This window comes from Centroberyx affinis, unplaced genomic scaffold, assembly GCF_046629955.1.
Source record: "Centroberyx affinis isolate AG114_WGS23_722 - 3 ecotype Tasmania unplaced genomic scaffold, CSIRO-AGI_Caff_v1 ptg003191l_1, whole genome shotgun sequence".
NCBI lineage: Eukaryota > Metazoa > Chordata > Actinopteri > Beryciformes > Berycidae > Centroberyx > Centroberyx affinis.
Window position 1 is genome coordinate 26,326 of NW_027281234.1, and position 19,670 is coordinate 45,995.

The 19,670-nt window shown below is 43.8% G+C and overlaps 2 protein-coding genes across 2 annotated transcripts; one reads left to right on the top strand and one right to left on the bottom strand.

Moving 5' to 3' along the window:
- Positions 1 to 976: 976 nt before the first annotated feature.
- Positions 977 to 13,451, top strand: pfas (phosphoribosylformylglycinamidine synthase). The gene is made up of 28 exons (XM_071538057.1): positions 977 to 1,060; positions 2,451 to 2,573; positions 2,778 to 2,913; positions 3,774 to 3,879; positions 4,003 to 4,201; positions 6,017 to 6,122; positions 6,270 to 6,410; positions 6,499 to 6,623; positions 6,726 to 6,854; positions 6,976 to 7,113; positions 7,243 to 7,371; positions 7,483 to 7,556; positions 7,642 to 7,798; positions 7,887 to 7,948; positions 8,190 to 8,351; positions 8,524 to 8,760; positions 8,896 to 9,126; positions 9,385 to 9,565; positions 9,659 to 9,742; positions 10,070 to 10,225; positions 10,703 to 10,822; positions 10,939 to 11,084; positions 11,189 to 11,396; positions 11,498 to 11,589; positions 11,685 to 11,799; positions 11,903 to 12,052; positions 12,227 to 12,367; positions 12,704 to 13,451. Exons 2-28 carry the CDS (start codon positions 2,453 to 2,455, stop codon positions 13,012 to 13,014), a joined length of 3,957 nt encoding a protein of 1,318 aa, XP_071394158.1. The 5' UTR covers positions 977 to 1,060; positions 2,451 to 2,452; the 3' UTR covers positions 13,015 to 13,451.
- Positions 13,452 to 14,177: 726 nt separating this feature from the next.
- LOC139660010 (E3 ubiquitin-protein ligase RNF170) lies at positions 14,178 to 18,715 on the bottom strand. The gene is made up of 6 exons (XM_071538047.1): positions 18,687 to 18,715; positions 17,541 to 17,649; positions 16,724 to 16,832; positions 15,742 to 15,815; positions 15,528 to 15,638; positions 14,178 to 14,519 (listed from the first exon to the last, which is right to left on the bottom strand). Exons 1-6 carry the CDS (start codon positions 18,713 to 18,715, stop codon positions 14,178 to 14,180), a joined length of 774 nt encoding a protein of 257 aa, XP_071394148.1.
- Positions 18,716 to 19,670: the final 955 nt, after the last annotated feature.

Sequence of the window (19,670 nt, forward strand, 5' to 3'; positions counted from 1 at the left end):
ATGACCGACCAGTGACACTCATTGACTAGACTAATCTATCCATATATTACGATTCGTCAAACTGCACACCAGCTGCTCTTAACTGATGCTTGTGAACGAGCTACCTGAATCCTTTCGCCCATCTGGGTGACTGCCTTGGAAAGGACCAAGAAGGATTAGAGAGTCCTGCAACAAAACATGAGATCTCTGAGACAGTTAATCAGCATTTGGAACAAAAATTAACACGGGCATCCTACACCCATCCATTATATTATTGATAAAGTGATGTGACAGCTGCCGGTACACACCGAGGGCAGTAGCGGCATCTGAGATACGCTGTCTAGTGACTCAGCAGGACTAGTAGACATTCAGTAACACTCAGCATCAAAATGTACTTTGTGGTCTCGATAAACATTATCTCAGTCTAATCCTTCTGTCTTATCCGAGGTGCCTGCAGACATGTAGCATGTATGTGTTTTGTGGGGGTTTGGGGTTCAGGGGACAGATGAAATTCAGTGTGTCACTGTGAGACACTGTAGAAGGACTTGATTTAGAGTGAGACTCAAGGCAAGATACAGCGCTGGAATTGGCTGTCCTGTCCCCAAGTCTGGTTTTAACTGTGATGAATTGTACGTTTATAAAAATGATCCTAGGTCTGTACATGCTCTCATTCTGAGAGCACTGTGGGGAAAAAAAATGTTTGTCACTGTTGAGAAAAGAAAGAGGAGGAGGGGAGGGAGGTATGAAATGTACATTGTTTCTTTTTTGTACCTTGCTTTAATTTATTAAATATATCTAAGACTGCACCTCTTGTCTCTTCTGTGTGTGGGAAGTGTGTAATATTTATTCAACATCATCTATTCTGTTCATTCGACATAACTTCATCAGAGGATTTCTCGGTACAACACGTACAACAGGGCATGAACTACTAACACAAACGATGACACACAAAAGTCGCGCATGCGCACACATTTCGGCGGCTCACACGTGGGTCCCTGAAGTCCATCCTGTCAGTCTACAGACCACAGAGCCTAATCATTTCAGTCCATTCAAGAAAAGAGGGTTATCCTGGACGCGCAGGGTGAGTGGCATCTCAACTTCTGTTTTCATACGATACTTAGTGCCGAAATCCTCTGCTGACGTTGCAGGAAAGTTGCTAAATCGCTTCTTGCTAACTCTTCAGCTTGTAGCCGATTTAGCTTCCACACAGCAAACAGAGGAAGCAAAACAATGAGAGCAAGCCAACTTTGTAACTATTTACACAAAACTGCATCCTTTACCAGCTGCCATATTCTCCGCCTTACCTCCATATAAGAAACACATTTTGTTGCTGCAGACTGTAAAGGCAGATCGGTTAAAAACTGTGTAATCTGTCACATCAGCCTGTGGCCACTTAGTGTAATAAGATGGGGGGTCTGCACTAACAGAAAGCTGCTGACCGCTATAGACCCGTGCAGTGTGTGTGACTTGCAACATGCACACAATCAAGATAGATGACCCAAATTATGAGGCTCTGGCTGTGGGTTCAATGGGAGGAGTTACTTATATATATCACATATTTATGTATTTTTTTTTTTTTTGCAATGAATGAGCTACAGCATCAACAACGTTTAAATGTTAACCTATTGTATAGTGCTTTTCCAGTCCATGGACAGTTACTTGTGAGCACTGTTGAAATGATAAACGAAAAGCTGTATAAACAAATAATATCAAATCAAAATGTTTGATCATATGGTGAAGAACCACCAGTCCAGTGTTGGTATTAATTTGTTTTATGCTACTTTTATGTAACCTTTAACATCTATAATTTTTATCATAAAGGCCTTTATTAGCTTCAAGTATTTAACAAATTTCAAAAGTGGATAAACCGAGTTTAGGTTGGTTTACCCTTCACTACATCCCTTCTTGTGGTATGAAAATATCTCCTTAGGTGAACCATGCTCAGTTTAAACATCTATACATCAACACAACATGTTGCCTTGGTTGTTCATTGTGATCATTTTGGTCTGAAGGCCAGCTCAGACCATAGAGTGATCTCTTTGAATCAGGACCCCCCCCCACACACGCACACACACACACACACACACACACACACACGCACACGCACACACACACATACACTGTATGTTTCTGTGGTAACAGACTGAGCTTCGGCCCCAGGCTTTACACAGTATTGTCAGTGACTTGTTATCTGATTGGTCCCCTGTCTTGACCTGGATTGACCTGAAGACAAAGGTCAGCCTCAGTGAGTAATCGTGAGTTCGCTGCTCGGTCCTTACTGATTATCAATAATGTTCTGTGGCCATTGATTTACTGATTCATTACCTCATTATTTGCAGTTAGAAAGACGGGGTAAATCGATCCTATCAGCAGATTCCACCTATAATTTATCATGTTTGATATGCTATGATGGACTTTATAAATGGAGGTACTCTGACCGCAAACTAAATTATTTTTTCTGTGTCCATCAGTCATGGCTGTGGTGAGGTTCTACAGTAGCGAGGCTGTGAGGGGGCGGGCCTTACAGAGGGCCGCCCAGCTCTACCCCCAGCTGTCAATCACTAGTGAGCTGTGCTACAACGTGGAGCTGACAGGTGAGGACGAAACACTCTGACAGTTTCTAGTGAAGATGCTAATAATGTGGAGGATTTAGACAGATAAAACAATTGTCAAAAAATCCCGGGAAGATTAATTTTCCATGTGCAGCCTTGAGACTTTCTATCAGTCTTCCACACACTCCTCTCTTTCCTTTTCCCACCTCTGCTAATTCCTTGTCCCCCTCCTCCTCTCCCGTACAGGCTGTGAAAGTCTTAGTGCAGAGCAGAGGGAGGTTCTGCTGTGGCTGTTCCGTCCTCCTCTGCAGGCAGAGCCGCTGTCTGAGAAACCCAACCTGACAGAGGGCAAGGGGGAGAGACTGGTGGAGATCGGACCCAGGTACAGGTTCAGTTAAAATCCCCGTCTGGCATCAGAGTCATACATCCTGTGGCTCCACTTCTGCCCCACTCTGAAGACATTTTAAAACTGTCAAACTGATGAACTGATTAATAAAGGCCCGCCACATATTAACTTCAGTTTTCAATATAACTAGACACTTTTTGAAACTAGAAATTGGTTGTTTATTGTTATATATCGGTAAACACTGGAACAAACTGAAGATGAATTTTGGGTTAGAGTGGAATTGAACCAGCAGTACAATATGGTAAAGGCATAAGGCATATATGGTAAATAAAGATATGGTAAAGGTGCATAAGTATTGCTTTTGTACAGAGTAGATCAGTACTGATCCCACTTGCTATTGGTAATTGATCAAAAATGAGAATTTACAGATATATAAAATGCAGTAAACAAAATGTCATATTTCCATTTGGCAAAATGTGTACAACCATTTTTACAAAATGCAATTGTCCTGGCTCATTGTGCAGGACAGTAGCAATAAGCATTAAACAATATGACAGCAGCAACATTCAACCATAAACTGAACGGATAAATAATAGATGGAAAAAAACTCAGCAGATGTTCACTGTGTCTGTTGGAAAAAAATATGGAACTATTTAATGGTAATTTTAGTATGAAAGTGTGATTTGCATTCTTATGAATTCCATTACGAAAAAATAATTAATAACCACAGGGTATCATTTCAGATACTTTACAACTGTGGGAAATTTGTTGGGGTTTTTTTAATGGGTGGCTTATGAGAAACAAAACAGCAGTAATGCAGTTATCAGAGTCTAATAACAGAATACAGGCTTCATCTTAGATATGATTCATGATTCATTGGCTGTTTTGCCCTGCAGGTTGAACTTCTCCACTGCCTGGTCCACTAACGCTGTGTCCATCTGCCAGAGCGCCGGCCTCAGCAATGTCACACGAGTCGAGCTGTCTCGCAGGCTTCTAATCAAGGTTTCAACACACACACACACACACACACACAAATAATCAGCTTTTAGAGCGTTGATTCAGGATTGCTCTTGTCACTTTGTGTCCCTGCATCCCATGTGCTCCGTCCTTCTCTCCCCCCTCCAGCCCAAGAACGGACAGAGTGTGAACGAGCTCAGCGGAGATATACAGGAGCTGATTGAGTGTGTGTATGACAGTATGACAGAATGCATTTATCCGCATCCCATCACCTCGTTCACCGTGGAAACCAAGCCGCAGGAGGTCTTTGAGGTGGACATCCTGGGGAAGGGCCGAGCTGCCTTGGAGACGGCAAATGATGATCTGGGTAAGACGCTCTTTATACACGCTGAGATCTGATACAGCCTACTCTAAATTTCCAAATTTGTAGTATTTCTATCTTACCACTGTCCTGCCTCAGTCTTTCTCCATTTCTGCCTATACCTCTGCTACTCGGACTATGTTTCTTATCAGTCTGTGGACTGTTGCTGTCTCCTAACTTTTCCTCATTCTCTCTTTCTTTATGCCCCTTTTCAGTCCTGCTGCTATCTGTGAGTATTTTATGTCCAGGGGAGGGGGGGGGGGGGGAGGGGGAAGGGGTGGCGGCTGTCACATGATGCATGACATTAGTACTAAGATGGTTAAGGTCACAGGACAGGGATGATGTTGCTGATTTGTGTGTGTGTGTGTGTGTGTGTGTGTGTGTGTGTGTGTTAGTCTGATGGGATTCAAAGGCAAGAGAAACCCAAAAATTAAGTGTGTCTGTTTCATTGAATGTCATAGTCAAATGGTGAATAAATGAATCTGGTATCTGATACGTTTTGGGTTTTTTTGGGTTGTTGCCAAGTCAGTTTATCTGTATCACTCAAGACCTTCAAATCCCATGATTCACTTTTCCTTTTTTTTAATTACGATTCCTAGTTATCAAACTAAATAAATGTTGAATTTGCTGCCTATTGTAGGATTCCATTGACTTATATAATTATCAAAGTAGATTTTGATACCTGCTGCAGGATCACATTGGTGTAAACTTCCAACCTAAACATGCTATGTAACCATTATAATAAATTTACTTTTTTATGAATTTATATGAATTGTGCAGCCTTGCAATAGTCGCAATGTCTCAATGCACCAACAGTTCAAGCAGACTTTTGAGAAAAGCTATGTATAGACAGGCAGACCTTGGTGATTCATGGACTGTTCTTCTCTGGTTTAAACTAATACTGCCCACTGCGACATAGCATGGTGTGCATTTATATTTATGGTCTGCTTACTCAGTTCTGCCCAACTTCATTAATATTCATGAGCTGCTCAAATAGATATTAATGATTTCAGCACTTGCTATCCACTTAAATCCCCAATGGATTGATTTCACTTTAACTATTTTGCATGCCCAGTTGAAAGTGTTTAGTAGAAGGGACACAAAACAGCATCTGTAAAACTATTTTTTACAGCTTTTGACATCAATTTAAAGCAGTGCGTACTTGGTTGTTTCTAGGACAACGGTTGTAGCCCCCTTAAGTAATCTTTTTATGTTTATCTGATTGTTTTTAATGCCAGCGTCTGTGCTATTTTATTTCTTTTTAAATTTTCTGATTTAAAAACGTACGTAAACCAGAAATGCAAGTGTTAATTTCTGGGGGGGTTCTGTTCCCTTGAAGTATGCAGAGTGTATGATATTTTTATACTGTATTAAAAAGATCTCATTTTGTGTGTGTGTGTGTGTGTGTGTGTGTGTCTGTCTGTCTGTCTGTCTGTCTGTCTGTTTGTGCATGCATAGTGATTTTGCAGCTTGCCAGGATTTACATGATTACCAACTGCTGTGTGGGTTGCTGTTTGCACTGCTGTTTGAAAAAAACTGTATAATAAAAAAAATGCTTTCACAGTTAAATAAGCACCCACTCCTGTACCAAGGTTAGATATCATTTCAAAACAGGATGAGCACAAGAATTGCTGCAGATTACTTGAGCTAATTAAGAGCAAAGTTGCTGTGCTAGCCAAATTTTTCAAAATCAAGGTGCTGCTGAATTAGTGTAGTAAAATTTAATTGCCATTTAATTGCATAGTTTCTGTTTATCCTGAGTGGTGTTTTTTGTTTTTGTACCAAGATTTGATGGGTTTGTGCTTGCTGTGCTTAATGCAGGCCTGGCCTTTGACCCCTGGGACCTGGACTTCTACACATCCATGTTCCAGAGAGTTAAAAGGAATCCCACCAGTGTGGAGTGTTTCGACTTGGCCCAGTCCAACAGGTGGGTTTGTGTGCAACAGGGAGATGAGCAGGATAGTTTTGTATTGCATATGCTTCTTGGCTTTATTCTGCAGTTTTACTTTACTACTTACTTTACTACCTGGATGTCTTTATTCTCTAATGCTGTCTTTGTCCCCCTGTTCCCCAGTGAGCACAGTCGCCATTGGTTCTTCCGGGGGCGAATGGTGATTGACGGACAGGAGCAGAAGGAGACTCTCTTCAGCCTCATCATGGACACCCAGCGGCACAGCAACCAAAACAACGTCATCAAGTTCTGTGACAACAGCAGGTAGGAGTGGAAACACAGATGCTGTTTGTGTCCATGTCTCTCTCTTTGCATTTCACACTGACTAACTTGAATGTGTGTGTGTGTACAGTGGCATCAAAGGAATGGAGTTGGAGTGTGTTTTTCCTAAAGAGCCATCCCAAGCCAGCGCTTATGAGACACGGCGCTCACTAAGACACGTCATCTTCACTGCGGAGACGCACAACTTCCCTACTGGTCAGCACACACAAAACCACCGTACTCACACAACATATATACTGTAAGTGTATTTTGTTTCCCAGATAATTATTTTCCTTCCCATTCCGACCCTACCACTAGGCGTAGCCCCATTCAGTGGCGCCACCACAGGGACAGGAGGTCGTATCCGGGATGTCCAGAGTGCCGGACAGGGAGGCCATGTCATCGCTGGCACTGCAGGCTACTGCTTTGGAAACCTGCACATACCAGGTCAGTTTAATGTACCTGAAAGACAGTATCCTTCACTTTCTGTGAGGTTTGGAAGACTGTGTTTCATAGAAATGAGTCTTTGAGCCAACAATATATATTTTCTTACTGTCTCCTCCTCCAGGTTACAGTCTTCCATGGGAAAGTGAGGGAGAGGGCTGGGAGTATCCCTCCAGCTTCGCCCCTCCGCTGCAAGTGGCCATCGAGGCCAGTGATGGAGCATCAGACTACGGCAACAAGTTTGGAGAACCCGTCCTGTCAGGTAGGGAAACTAATACGCACTGAAGCATGTCTAGATTCAGCCGACTAGGGAAATTATTTACCTGAACCATAGTAGAAGACAGAACTGAACAATGTACAGTATAAACTTCACTAACTGTCTCTCCTCTAGGTTTTGCCCGTTCCTGTGGCATGCGGCTGGCTAATGGGGAGAGGCGAGAGTGGATTAAACCAATCATGTTCAGCGGTGGGCTCGGCTCTATTGAAGACGCTCACGTAAAGAAGGAAGAGGCAGAGACGGGTAGCGATTTAGCTATGAGCGTGTCAAATGGGTTTAATCAATGCAAGAGTTATATTTATACATATCGATCGATGATTCACCATGTTCTTTTCTGCTGTACTTGTCGATTAGGAATGGAAGTGGTGAAGATCGGAGGGCCGGTGTACAGGATCGGCGTGGGAGGAGGAGCAGCCTCTTCTGTACAAGTATGGCCGTTAACTCACACTAACAGTGTCCAGACCTCACATGGTGCTGAATTCTCAATGTATTTGAATATGTTTTGGCCTGCAGGTCCAGGGGGACAACTCCAGTGCCAGGGATCTGGGTGCGGTGCAGAGGGGTGATGCCGAGATGGAGCAGAAGATGAATAGGGCTCTAAGGGCCTGCCTGGAAAGGAGCAGTGGAAACCCCATCTGTAGTATACACGATCAGGGAGCAGGAGGAAACGGTATAAAGCATGTGGCTTTTTTTGTTTTTTTGTGATGTTTACAGGATGAGACAAAAGTTAATATACTGAACCATGTTGTCATGTTCAGGTAATGTCCTTAAGGAGCTGAGTGAGCCAGCAGGAGCTGTCATCTACTCAAGTAGATTCAAGGTAATCAACACATACACACACATACACACACTTACACATGCACTTGGATAGCATTTCCTGCATGTTTACCCATTTACTCATGCGTTTCATGCGGACAAGGAGAATTGTTTGTTTCCTCTTGATTCCTCCAGCAACATCTTGTAAGATCGTGTTTATTGATTCTGCTCTCTCCCATCTGTTTCACTCGTTGTTTTACTCTTATCTCTCCCTCTCCCTCTCCCTCTCCCTCCCCCCTCTGTAGAAAGGTGACCCCACATTGAGTGTGTTGGAGCTGTGGGGGGCCGAGTATCAGGAGAGCAACGCCCTGCTGCTCCGCCCGTCAGACCGCTCCTTCCTGGAGAGGGTGTGTCAGAGGGAGAAGTGTCCCGTCGACTTTGTTGGAAACATCACTGGAGACGGCAAGGCATGTCTCAACCAGATCCACTGTTCTAATCAATCTGCTGTATTGATCGGTGATTATTGGTTAGGTCATATGGCTGGACAACAAGTACTGTGCTTAAATAGATTCCAGATCAGCGCAAATATCCTTAAATACTTTATACCTTGTGCTTATTTCAAAGTCATCTCTCCCATAGATTGTGCTGGTGGATGATGAGGGAGGCAGTGGAGATCAGTCCAGCAAGGGGCGCTGTCCTGTGGACCTGCAGCTGGAGTGGGTTCTGGGGAAGATGCCCCAGAAGGAGTTTGTGATGGAGCGCCAGGCCTCGTCCCTCCAACCTCTGACTCTTCCTGTTGGGCTGACAGTTAGAGATGCACTGGACAGAGTTTTACGATTGCCTGCTGTGGCATCCAAACGCTACCTGACGAACAAGGTCCATGTCTGATTGTTTTTTGTGTGTGTGTGTTTCTGTATTACACTGTATGTCTCTTTGGGGGTACAGCTATGATAATAAATAATTTTGTGGAGGTTTCTGACTCTCCAAGCCTTCTTTCTGTTCTTCCCTCAGGTGGACCGGTCTGTGACCGGTTTGGTTGCCCAGCAACAGTGTGTCGGTCCTCTTCACACCCCATTGGCCGATGTAGCTGTGGTTGCTCTGTCACCGTTCAGCCTAGAGGGGGCAGCGACTGCTATCGGAGAGCAGCCAATCAAAGGCCTGGTCTCCCCGGGGGCGGGGGCTCGCATGGCTGTCGGAGAAGCTCTGACCAATCTGGTGTTTGCCAAAGTCACGGCCCTGAGGGTAAGAGGATAATGAGGGGTGTGAGGAAATTCACAGCATCACTTTCAGCCAAAATGCAGCCATGGAGCGTTTTGTTCCAAAATTAGATATCCACCATTTGAAAAAGTGAAACCTAGTCTTACAAAATCAAATCAAATTATGGTACTTTTTCAAAGGACACTAGGTACTTTCCTCCCTGGTTATATAGTGAATGACAACTTTCAGGTAATGATTTTTTTTTTTCCCCAAAAATGTATATATAGCAATTTTGTGTTTCAGGATGTGAAGTGTAGTGGGAACTGGATGTGGGCTGCCAAGCTGCCTGGCGAGGGAGCGTGTCTCTGGGAGGCGTGCAGGGCCATGTGTGAGGTCATGGGTCAGCTGGGAGTGGCCATTGATGGGGGCAAGGACTCTCTAAGTATGGCCGCTAGAGTCGGGAAAGAGACTGTCAAAGCCCCAGGTACTCTCACTTTATGTGTGTATCAGTGTCTGTATGAGTGTGTGTCCCCGTGTGTGTGTTTTATCTCCACTCGTCTTTCCCTCTGTGTTGCAGGTGCTCTGGTCATCTCTGTGTACGCTGTGTGTCCTGACATCACTGCCACTGTCACTCCTGATCTCGAGGATCCAGATGGCAAAGGTCTTTTTACATTCAGACACACACACACACACACACACACACACACACACACTCATATCTGAGTGCAGAAAATCTGTACAAAGTTTTTGCGTTATTCACTTAATTCATAGTTTTGCTTTTTAATTAGATTTATCGTGGCAGAAGCAGAACTTGGAGAACTTGAAATTCCCTCATTATGTTAGTCCTCTTTTCCTCCCCTGTCTTCCAGATTCTGACTTGTGTTTCCCTACACACACGTAATGTGTCTCTCCTTTGCCGTCTCACACACACTCACACAAGCTCGATATCAGACAGACCTGCCTCTGACCCTTTGTCTCCCCTCCCCAGGTGTGTTGCTGTGGGTCACGCTGAGTCCGGGCCGGCATCGCTTAGGCGGCTCTGCCCTGGCTCAGTGCTACAGCCAGCTGGGAGAAACCTCCGCTGACCTGGACCAGCCAGAACTATTGACTGCCTGCTTCAATACCACTCAGACACTCGTACACGGTCAGTTTGCTCTAGCACTCAAAGCTCTACCTACCACTAATTTAAAGGGGAACACTGGCTATTTTAAAACTTCAGATATTACACAGAAGGTTTGTTTCAGAAAGATATGGCATTGTTTTACTGTGTTGTAAGCGTTAAATGTTGACAGAAAAGAGATTCAGACTGTGACCGATTGTTTATTTAGATTGCTGCAGTTCTATACTCCATTAATTCTCCCATTTAACGGCTGTGGCTTTATACCGTGATGACGCGGCCACCTAGTGGTTTTGCTGTGGATTCGCGATGAATGTTCAAACATGAGCGGGAGGCAGTATCTCTTCTCTTATGTGTTATTACCTTCTGAATAATATTTTTTAAAAATTGTATTGTTCCTGTCATATTCTGAATCAGCGTGGAAGTAAATCAGTAAGTAGTGTGAAGAGTGAGTAGTGTAAAGCACTTATAATTGAAAATATAGTTTTTGTTTTTTTTCCCCAGATCGTCTGCTGAGCGCAGGACATGACATCAGTGATGGGGGCCTCATTTCATGTGTGCTGGAGATGGCGTTTGCAGGAAATCGTGGAATTGATGTTGAGTTGTCGTCACAAGGAGTTGGAGGTTAGTTTAGTGCTGGAGTAACAGTTGACTGTTTTCCTTTGTAGCCTGTATTTTAGAAATGGTTCTACATTTTATACACATAAACACACACAATACTTGTTTTGTTTTCTGTGTAGCCTTAGAGCTGTTATTCAGTGAAGAGCTGGGTTTGGTTCTGGAGGTATCGCAGCCTGATGTGGAAACAGTGTGTCAGAGATACACCGATGCAGGCCTGCAGTGCCATCGCATCGGCAGAACCTGCGGCTTTGGACCAGAAGCGATGGTGAGATTTCCAAACATCTACCTCAACATGTGCCTCAAGCCTTTTCACTTAAACTGTGACGACCACCATCTTCCATTTCCCATTTCCCTCCCCTTGTCTTCCAGGTCAATGTTCGTGTGGATGGACAGGAAGTACTGAGCGAGCGGCTGCCTAACCTCAGAGCATTATGGGAAGACACCAGTTTCCAGCTGGAACGCCTCCAGACCAATGAGCTCTGTGTGAGACAGGAGGAGGAGGGGCTAGCCAGGAGGACGCAGCCCTACTTCAAACTGACCTTTGACCCCTCAGAGATGCCCAGCATGAGCCAGCTCGGTAAGACTGGACCACGTTGTTATTATAACTGATATAGTATAATTATTTGACTTTGTGTGTGCTTCGTGAGATGAATTTGTGTTTTTGTTGCATTTCTTTAGCTGCAGGGAAGACGCGTGTCGCTGTGGTCAGAGAAGAGGGCAGCAATGGAGACAGAGAGATGGCTGTGTCTCTGCATATGGCTGGCTTTGAGGTAAACAAACCCACATTCACTTGCATATATTTGTTGCTATGCCTATGCTATACTTCTTATGTGCATCCCTCCTCCCTATATTTGTCTGTGTGTAGGTGTGGGATGTGACCATGCAGGACCTGTGTTCTGGCTCCCTGACCCTGGAGCCTTTTAAAGCAGTGGTGTTTGTAGGTGGATTCAGCTATGCAGATGTCCTGGGATCAGCCAAAGGCAAACAGACACACACACACACACACACACACACACACACACACACACAGACACTTTGAGACACAGATGTTTTTCCTATAACACTATTTGTCTTTCATCAAAGGTTGGGCTGCTACTGTAGCATACAACCCCCAGGCCAAGGCAGAGTTTGAGCGCTTTCGCCGGCGGGACGACACGCTGAGTCTGGGTGTGTGCAACGGCTGCCAGCTGCTGGCCCTGCTGGGCTGGGTGGGAGAGGGGGAGGATGGAGGAGGTAAGAGGAGGAGGCAGAGGAAACCATGGAAATGTTGCCTAAAATAGACAAAGCAATATTAAAGTGGTTGAGCAGAGTGAAATATTACAGCATTCTGCATAGAAACATTTGCAGCAGTTAACTGAGTTTTTGGGTGATTCTGAATTGTGCTATTTGTGCCATTTGTTTCCCCAGAGTCTGAAGTGGTGCTGACCCATAATAAGTCTGGCAGGTTTGAGTCTCGGTTCGTCAGCGTGGGGATCCAGGCTTCCCCGTCCATCTGGCTCAGAGGCATGGAGGGCTCAGCGCTGGGAGTGTGGGTTGCACATGGAGAAGGTACAGTAATAACCACAGCTGTGTTCTACAGTAGATCATGTGGTAGCTCTTAGTCTGTCACTAATGTTATACATGCTCACAGCTCCAGTAGCCTCCTGGCAGCCATTTTGCTTGTAACCATTAAGTTCTGACAAATACCTGAGTGGCTGCTGAGAGAAGGGCAAGGAGGGAATGCAGAGTTGAATCATAATAAAGGTCACTCAGTGGAAATCACTTGAACTTACACAACTTTGACTCATTTTGCTGACTCGTTTGTACATGTCACAGGTCAGCGTGTTCAGTAATCGTCAGCTGTATTTGATATTGATTTTCCCCTGACTTCTCTCCTTCCCGCAGGTCTGATGCAGTTCCGCTCCTCCCAGGCAGAGGAGCAGATCATTTCTGGCGGGCTGGCCGCTCTCCGCTACCTGGACGACGGGGGTCAGCCCACAGAGGAGTACCCTCTGAACCCCAACGGCTCCCCCCGGGGCCTAGCGGGGCTCTGCTCCAGGGACGGGAGGCACCTGGCTGTGATGCCCCACCCGGAGCGCTGTACCCTGGGGTGGCAGTGGCCCTGGGCCCCGCGGGACCTCCGGCCCTCTCTCACACCTTCGCCCTGGCTACGCATGTTCAAGAACGCAGCGGCCTGGTGCAGCAATACGGAGTGATACTCTACTTATGTGCTTCTGGTCAAAACTGTCATGTTGTCTTTGTTGGGTTGGGTGTGTGTTGCACAAGAGATCACATATCTACTGACAAGTCGGTTTACATTGACAGTCTGGAAGTCACTGACATGTCTACTCTTCTAATACACTACTTTTTTCATGCTGTGGTACTTTTACTTAGCCTTGTGTTTCATTATTACTGGTACTGACCTGCTGTTACTTGGAAGTCTTCCATGACTTTAAGAGGACTGAGGTTTCTTGTTGACTTCACTTACATTCCATGCGTTTCATTCCGGCAATCACTGTGTATTTTCCAGTCAGTGCTGCCTGTAAAATTTCCATGTAAGGTTCTCTGTATGTCACTTGATAAACTGGAAAATTATTTGTATTTCAACTGCTGAGCCCTGCTGAAACTTTGGAAACCGAACTTAAAAATAAAATAAAACCTTTCTTAAAAAAAGGGAGATGCGTAATGTGTCTTAGGATAAGGAAAGCCACATATTAAAGACAATAAATATTATTTATCTTATATATATACATACACACATTAATTCATAGCATATCAAGTATTTACAGGGAAGTCAATATTACAGTACTGACGCAGCATTTCTTGAGCTTCTCGATACTCTGGGCAGCAAAATTCATTTGGTGCAGAGGAATATAAATTACATCTTGACCAGTATTTGGTCGATATTTGTGAGTAAGGTACCAAAAGAAAAAAGATTTTTAAAAAAATGAATTATACAAATCCAGGATGAAATTACATCTTGTATAGGGAAAATGTCCAGCAGGTTCAGTGGGCATTGAAGAAAGGATTCTTCTATTACTAACAAGAATACATGGATTAAGTGGCTGCTGACCTAGATAGACCAGCCACCTCAGGATTCATAATGATTTGTAACCATGGTTGTCATTTTACCAATACACTGAATGACACATTGTATTGTACACACCACGTCTCTAACACAAGCCTCTGTAAACACCTCACAAGTTTGGTCTGGAGTCTGGAGTCCACAATCTGGGAGGCACAGACTCCATCTAATATCTCGACAGATGCATGCTGTGTCGCTGTCAATATGCCTGCATCCACTAATCAGCCAGAAGGGAGGAATCCAATACAAGTCGATGTCAAACAACTTGTAGTGAAGCTCTCCAGCAGCATCTATTTACAGTGAGTTCCCCAGTACTCCATGTGTGGCTGTAGCGCGTGCTGAGTGTCCTCTCTCCGGCGCCATCTGCTGGTTGATGTTGATGACACAGATGAGCAGCAGGATGACCACTACCAGGTCATCCAGGACCCCCAGCAGCCCACAGAGGGAAGGGTGCAGACTGTCCACAGGCTCCACAGGGTCCATAGGGTCCAGAGGAGGGGAGGAGAACGAGACCATGGTCCCCACACAGCACAGGGCCACCCTGAAGAAAAACAGCCACACCAGCCCCCCCATGGTGCCCAGGCCCCGGGCCAGTAGCTGCAGGAGGAGGGGCGCATCGCATAGGTAGTCTGTTACCTGGAGGATTCAGTATACAGGAGAAAGGGCAGATCAGGATGGACATCAACATGTCAAACTGTTATAGATACAACTTACTTTATTTATTTATTTAACAGGGACGTTGCCCCAGAATTAAACAGAAAGCAAAATTTCATCTGCAGTTTGTCAGGCGATACAAAGACAAGCATGTTTACAAGATACTGTTAGTAAAAAAAAACTATGTTAAAGATTACAATTTACAGTATATTACATCATACAAGTCATTTAATATATAGAATGCATATGGACACACACATACATTTATGCCAAACTCCACACTCCAAAATTTAAATAGGAAAACTGAAGAATATTGAGAGATTTTGTAGAGTATGCACAGTGCACACAGACTGTCAATTAAGATTTATGATCAATTAGCTGTATGTCAGTTAATGAGTGTGGTTTCTATTATAAGCCCCATATTCAAGGGCCATGTGAGAGCATCTGTGTATTTGAAGGCTAGGTTAAATCAAAAGCACACTCTCTAGCGAACAGCCCCACCTAGAGTTCAAACGAAGCATTTTGATGTGAGGGTATTTGAAGGATTTTCAGTCATTAACCATAAAAACTTGAAAAATCAGTGAGCCCTATACGTGCATCAAAGGACATTTTCAGCTCCAAGGAAGGGCAGCTAGGTGTGCCAGCTTTGGGAGTGTTTAGGAGAGACGTCTATTGTCTCTATTGTCTGGCACAATAAAGCCTCTGTGTTGCATAAGCTGTATTCCCGTTACCAAACCCATTATCAGAGGGGATGGTGGAGGAATTCCTGTCTATTATCATGGAAATCCTATCTGATGCCACATTCAAAGCTGTAAAAGGAAATTGCACCACCGGATACTTTTACACAACCAGACAGTGAGTTACATGAGCTTGTATAGGTAAAAGCAGGGAAAATAGGGAAAATGAACTGTGGAAGAAAAGCTTGTTTGTGGGATGTGAGTGCTGTTGGGCTGCATTATGGTTTGTCTGAGGGTTCGATGTAATACTGACCCTTCGTGGGGCTCCAGAATAACGTTTGTTGTAGTCTGTGATTTCCCCGAGAACCTCCTCCGACTGTCTGTCCGATCGACTCTCACTGAACAGACGGCACAACACACTGACCTGAAAAGTCACAAGCTTTTTTTACTCAACGTGTGTGCTTGTTTTTAAATGACTCTCATTGTGTTTACATTTGATGTAGTGTAGTGAAGTCCGTCATGCATACCTTCTGTCTACAGAGAGGGCAGCTGATGGCATCCAGCCAGGAGCCATGTCTCCAGTAGGCCATCAGACAGGGAGCTGCAGAATGAAACGCAGCAATGAACCTTTCTATCAAGCATTCAGCAGTTTACACCATGATGTGTTTAAAATGCTGCTAGGAAGTTGTTGAATATTAGAAATATTTCCTATGAAACTCTGATGGGTTAGGGAGTATTGAAGCGGCTTAATGAAGGGTATGAAAGGTAAGACAAAGAAAGTGGGGCAGGTGCAGTGGTACGTGTGTTAGGTGACTATGCCAAGGTAAAGCTGAAAGGTAAGTGGGTGCTGGAATACAAACAACATCATAATCAGTGACTGATAATATCTGGGTCAAACAATATTACGCTTCCGCCATAAACATATGGGTGGCAGTGACATGGCTCTAATGTTTGGGTGTAAAGTGCAACTGAAATGTGTCTCCAAAACTGCCTCATTTCTCAAAAGAAACTTTGGGAATGCAATGAGATGATGATGTTAAAACAAGAGCAAACGTACTTGCCTGTGCATCTGAACATACATGTTTGAAGTGCACCTGTGCATATCTGCTAATAGAGTGTGTTCATTGTGGGTAATTAGCTCGACAACATCTTACATTACAGTCAGCCTATGAGAAGTATACACTGTGTAAGATGTCAGGTGAGAGCCAGAGTTGAGAAACCATGGCAACAGTTAATAATTGAAAGCCTAACAGACAGTCCTCAAGGCTCGAGTCACATGTCACCAGCACACTGATGCTTCACTGATCAGTGAATGAATGAAATAAATGAATGAGCAAATGATGTAACAGGTGAGTAGGTGTGCGAATGAAGAATGAATGAAAACAAGCTCACACATAAAGGCGTGAACAAAGAGAATGCGTGAATGAATGAACGAACCTGGTCTGTTCTGATGCTTTTTACACAACCAGTGGTCAGTGTGTGTGTGTGTGTGTGTGCGTTCTCTCTTACCACAGAACAGATGGCCACAGTTTGTCTGGACGGGGAAGCTGGCGGTCTGCAGGCACACCGGACAGTGCCAGTCTCTGTGGCCCGTGGATGAACAGAACTGTGAGGATTCCTGAAGAGATGAGAAGAGGGTGAAGAGAAAGAATGAAAAAAAACAGGAGATAAATATGAAAAGCAGACGGAGACAAAAGGAGGAAGAAGACAGAAGCAGGGGATAGTGGGATGAGTTGTGAGATGTCTTGTGGTCAAATAATCTATTCCTCAAAGTCGGTAAATTACTCTGCTATTTCAAAGAAAGTGAGAAATGCATCTTAAATTTAAAGATATGATAATCCCTCAAACACTAGATATACTGTATATATTATATTAGACCAAGAAGTAGGCAAGGTCCATGATCATAGATGTAAATAAATGTGCGCAGTGAAATCATTATCTTTTATTTGTCACTTTGACCCTAATCAAAGCCTTGTATCTCTAAATGTCAAATTTTCAGGAGCTAAGAAGAACGGCCTTGTTTTCATACTGACCACCGTGCATTTTTTAGTTTATCCAGTGAGGTTGTGAAAGGGTTTCATGAGCCCAAGGGGTTGTAAACTTCTCTCAATTCATAAAGGAAATGTAATCTTTCAGTTGAAGTTAAAACATGAAATCCACCAAAACTGGATTTACTGAGGTGTCCCGTGGTTTGACCCCACTGATATCAGGTAATAGATGATTATAGTTAAGGACTGCAGAACCTGCTTAACATTAGATCTGATCTCTAACCCTAAGCAGCCCTCCAGTAGTCAGCTGGGTGACTGTGTGTGAGTGACTTCCTCACCTTGTGGCAGCTCAGGTGCGTCGGCGCCGACTGTTCTGGTGTGCAGACCGAGGGTCTTGGTGACCCCAGGTGTCCCTGACCCACTGGACCTTCAGGGAGACGGTCCTGTCTGCAGCGTGACATGACACAGGTTACAACTGATGGAGCCCCCACAGCACGATAAACACAGCTTCAATAACACTTATCTGGTAGTTAGGAGATAGTGACACAAAACTAATAACCTGTGAGATAGGATGGATGGGAGTTAGACTTTTTCTGTCCTGCTGTATTTGTGGATTACAGATGTTGGTGTTTTGAGTACAGCAGCTTGACAGATTGACAGGATGACAGCTGACTGACATACTGCATCTACCAGGAATATTCAATTTAGCAAAGTGATTTCAAAGTTTCATTTAATTAATTCATTTGGACTGATTCGAGTGATCTTATGGATGGAAAGTAAGGTATATAATTAAAATAATAATAATAATAATAATTCTCATCAGGCAGCAATATTACAGTAAATTGCAGAGCAGATATCTAATAGGACATTAATATCACAATTTGGCTTTTATCATCAAATTACATATAGAGATTACAGTAATCATATTATGAAAATTGGAAATTCATTGCAGTTACTGAAACAGATAAACAGATTATAAATACTTGAGAAAAATTGGTTATGACTATATACAGTATATAGATATATGAAAATATATGACATATATTATACACATATTGAAATAATGGTTTATAATGGTTTGCACTGGAATAAATTACCTGTTAAATTTCATATTCTGTGGATGTCTGAGGCTAATTAAATTAGCAAATCTAATTAAACATGGTCAGATCACATTACTGAATTTGAATAATGTGATGGATTAGTTGACATTTTTAGGCAATAATTTAGTTTGTAACAGATAATCCAATCATGGGAGTCATGCCTTCTTGCTCAGTTTTGATATTTTTCTCATAACATAGTTTTGCCATTGCAACACACATAATGATACATTTTCACTATGTTCTCTCTCCAAAATATCCCCTAACTCAAATTCCTTCTAAACCCCACACCTAAATTACTTTTAGACCATCCACCTTGTCCACATCCCCCCTACTGCTTTAAAGAAACAGCCTTTATGTTGCCAGACTCAGGACAGTTAGACTCACCTGGGCTGAGAGCGGCGGTCGGGGTGCATAGTTGGGCTAGAAACTGGAGCTGACAGGTAGACACTGAACGTGCGTCTCCTAGAAGGAAGTGAAGTGCTGCCTGACAGCATCACTGTACAAAATAAATTGGACTGGCCAGTTAATGATCAACTAGACCTCCCAGTATCAGCCTGTCTCTGAGTCTTCCTGCCTGAAGGGAGCAGCAATGCAGTGAGATCAATATGCTTTGTACACAGAAGCAACATTCCAGATGAACGTGTAACATTCAACACAACATGACATACACAGTGATAACCTTTGTGTATAAATGTATCCATACTTTTACATCTCAAAAGCAGCAAATTTCCCCCCCTCTTTGGTCTGGTCTGAGGAGACTATTTTGGTCACATGACTTTCCACTCAAGATCAAAGCCGGGGAGAAGACCCCGCCCACGCTGCTTCTAAGTAGGTTAGAGCTGACCTTGCCAATCATTCACCCAGAGTTTACTCTGCTGACTGCCCTGCCCCACATACTCCACCTTCACCATAAAATATTGGTTGTGAAATGCATGTGGATGACACTGACTTAAACTCTGTAGCACACTATGGGGCTGTTGTGGGATGCCTCGGTTGTAGATTATCAACCCAGCAATAACAAGAGGCCTCTCACTGAGCCGTTATTTCAGACAGCAGCTTGCTTGTGATATTGGGGAAGACTCCTGTAATTAACTTTTGTCTTATTTCTCAACGATTATTCCCAAACTCGTCCATTCTTCGTCCAAAGTTTGTTGATTTAAAAACCCCTGTCTGGTTGTACAGCTATGAGTCAGGATGAATTGTCTGGCAGCAGGTGAAGATGTGGTGATCTTCACGTAGCTGCTTTTAGTGTCGGCCTCCTCCTCGCCAGCCAGAGCAACATGACAGTCGCTGCAGAAATATCCTGCCAAATATTTGCACAGCCCCTTCACCTCACAGATACAAGGCAAGCTACAGAAAGGGAGTCAG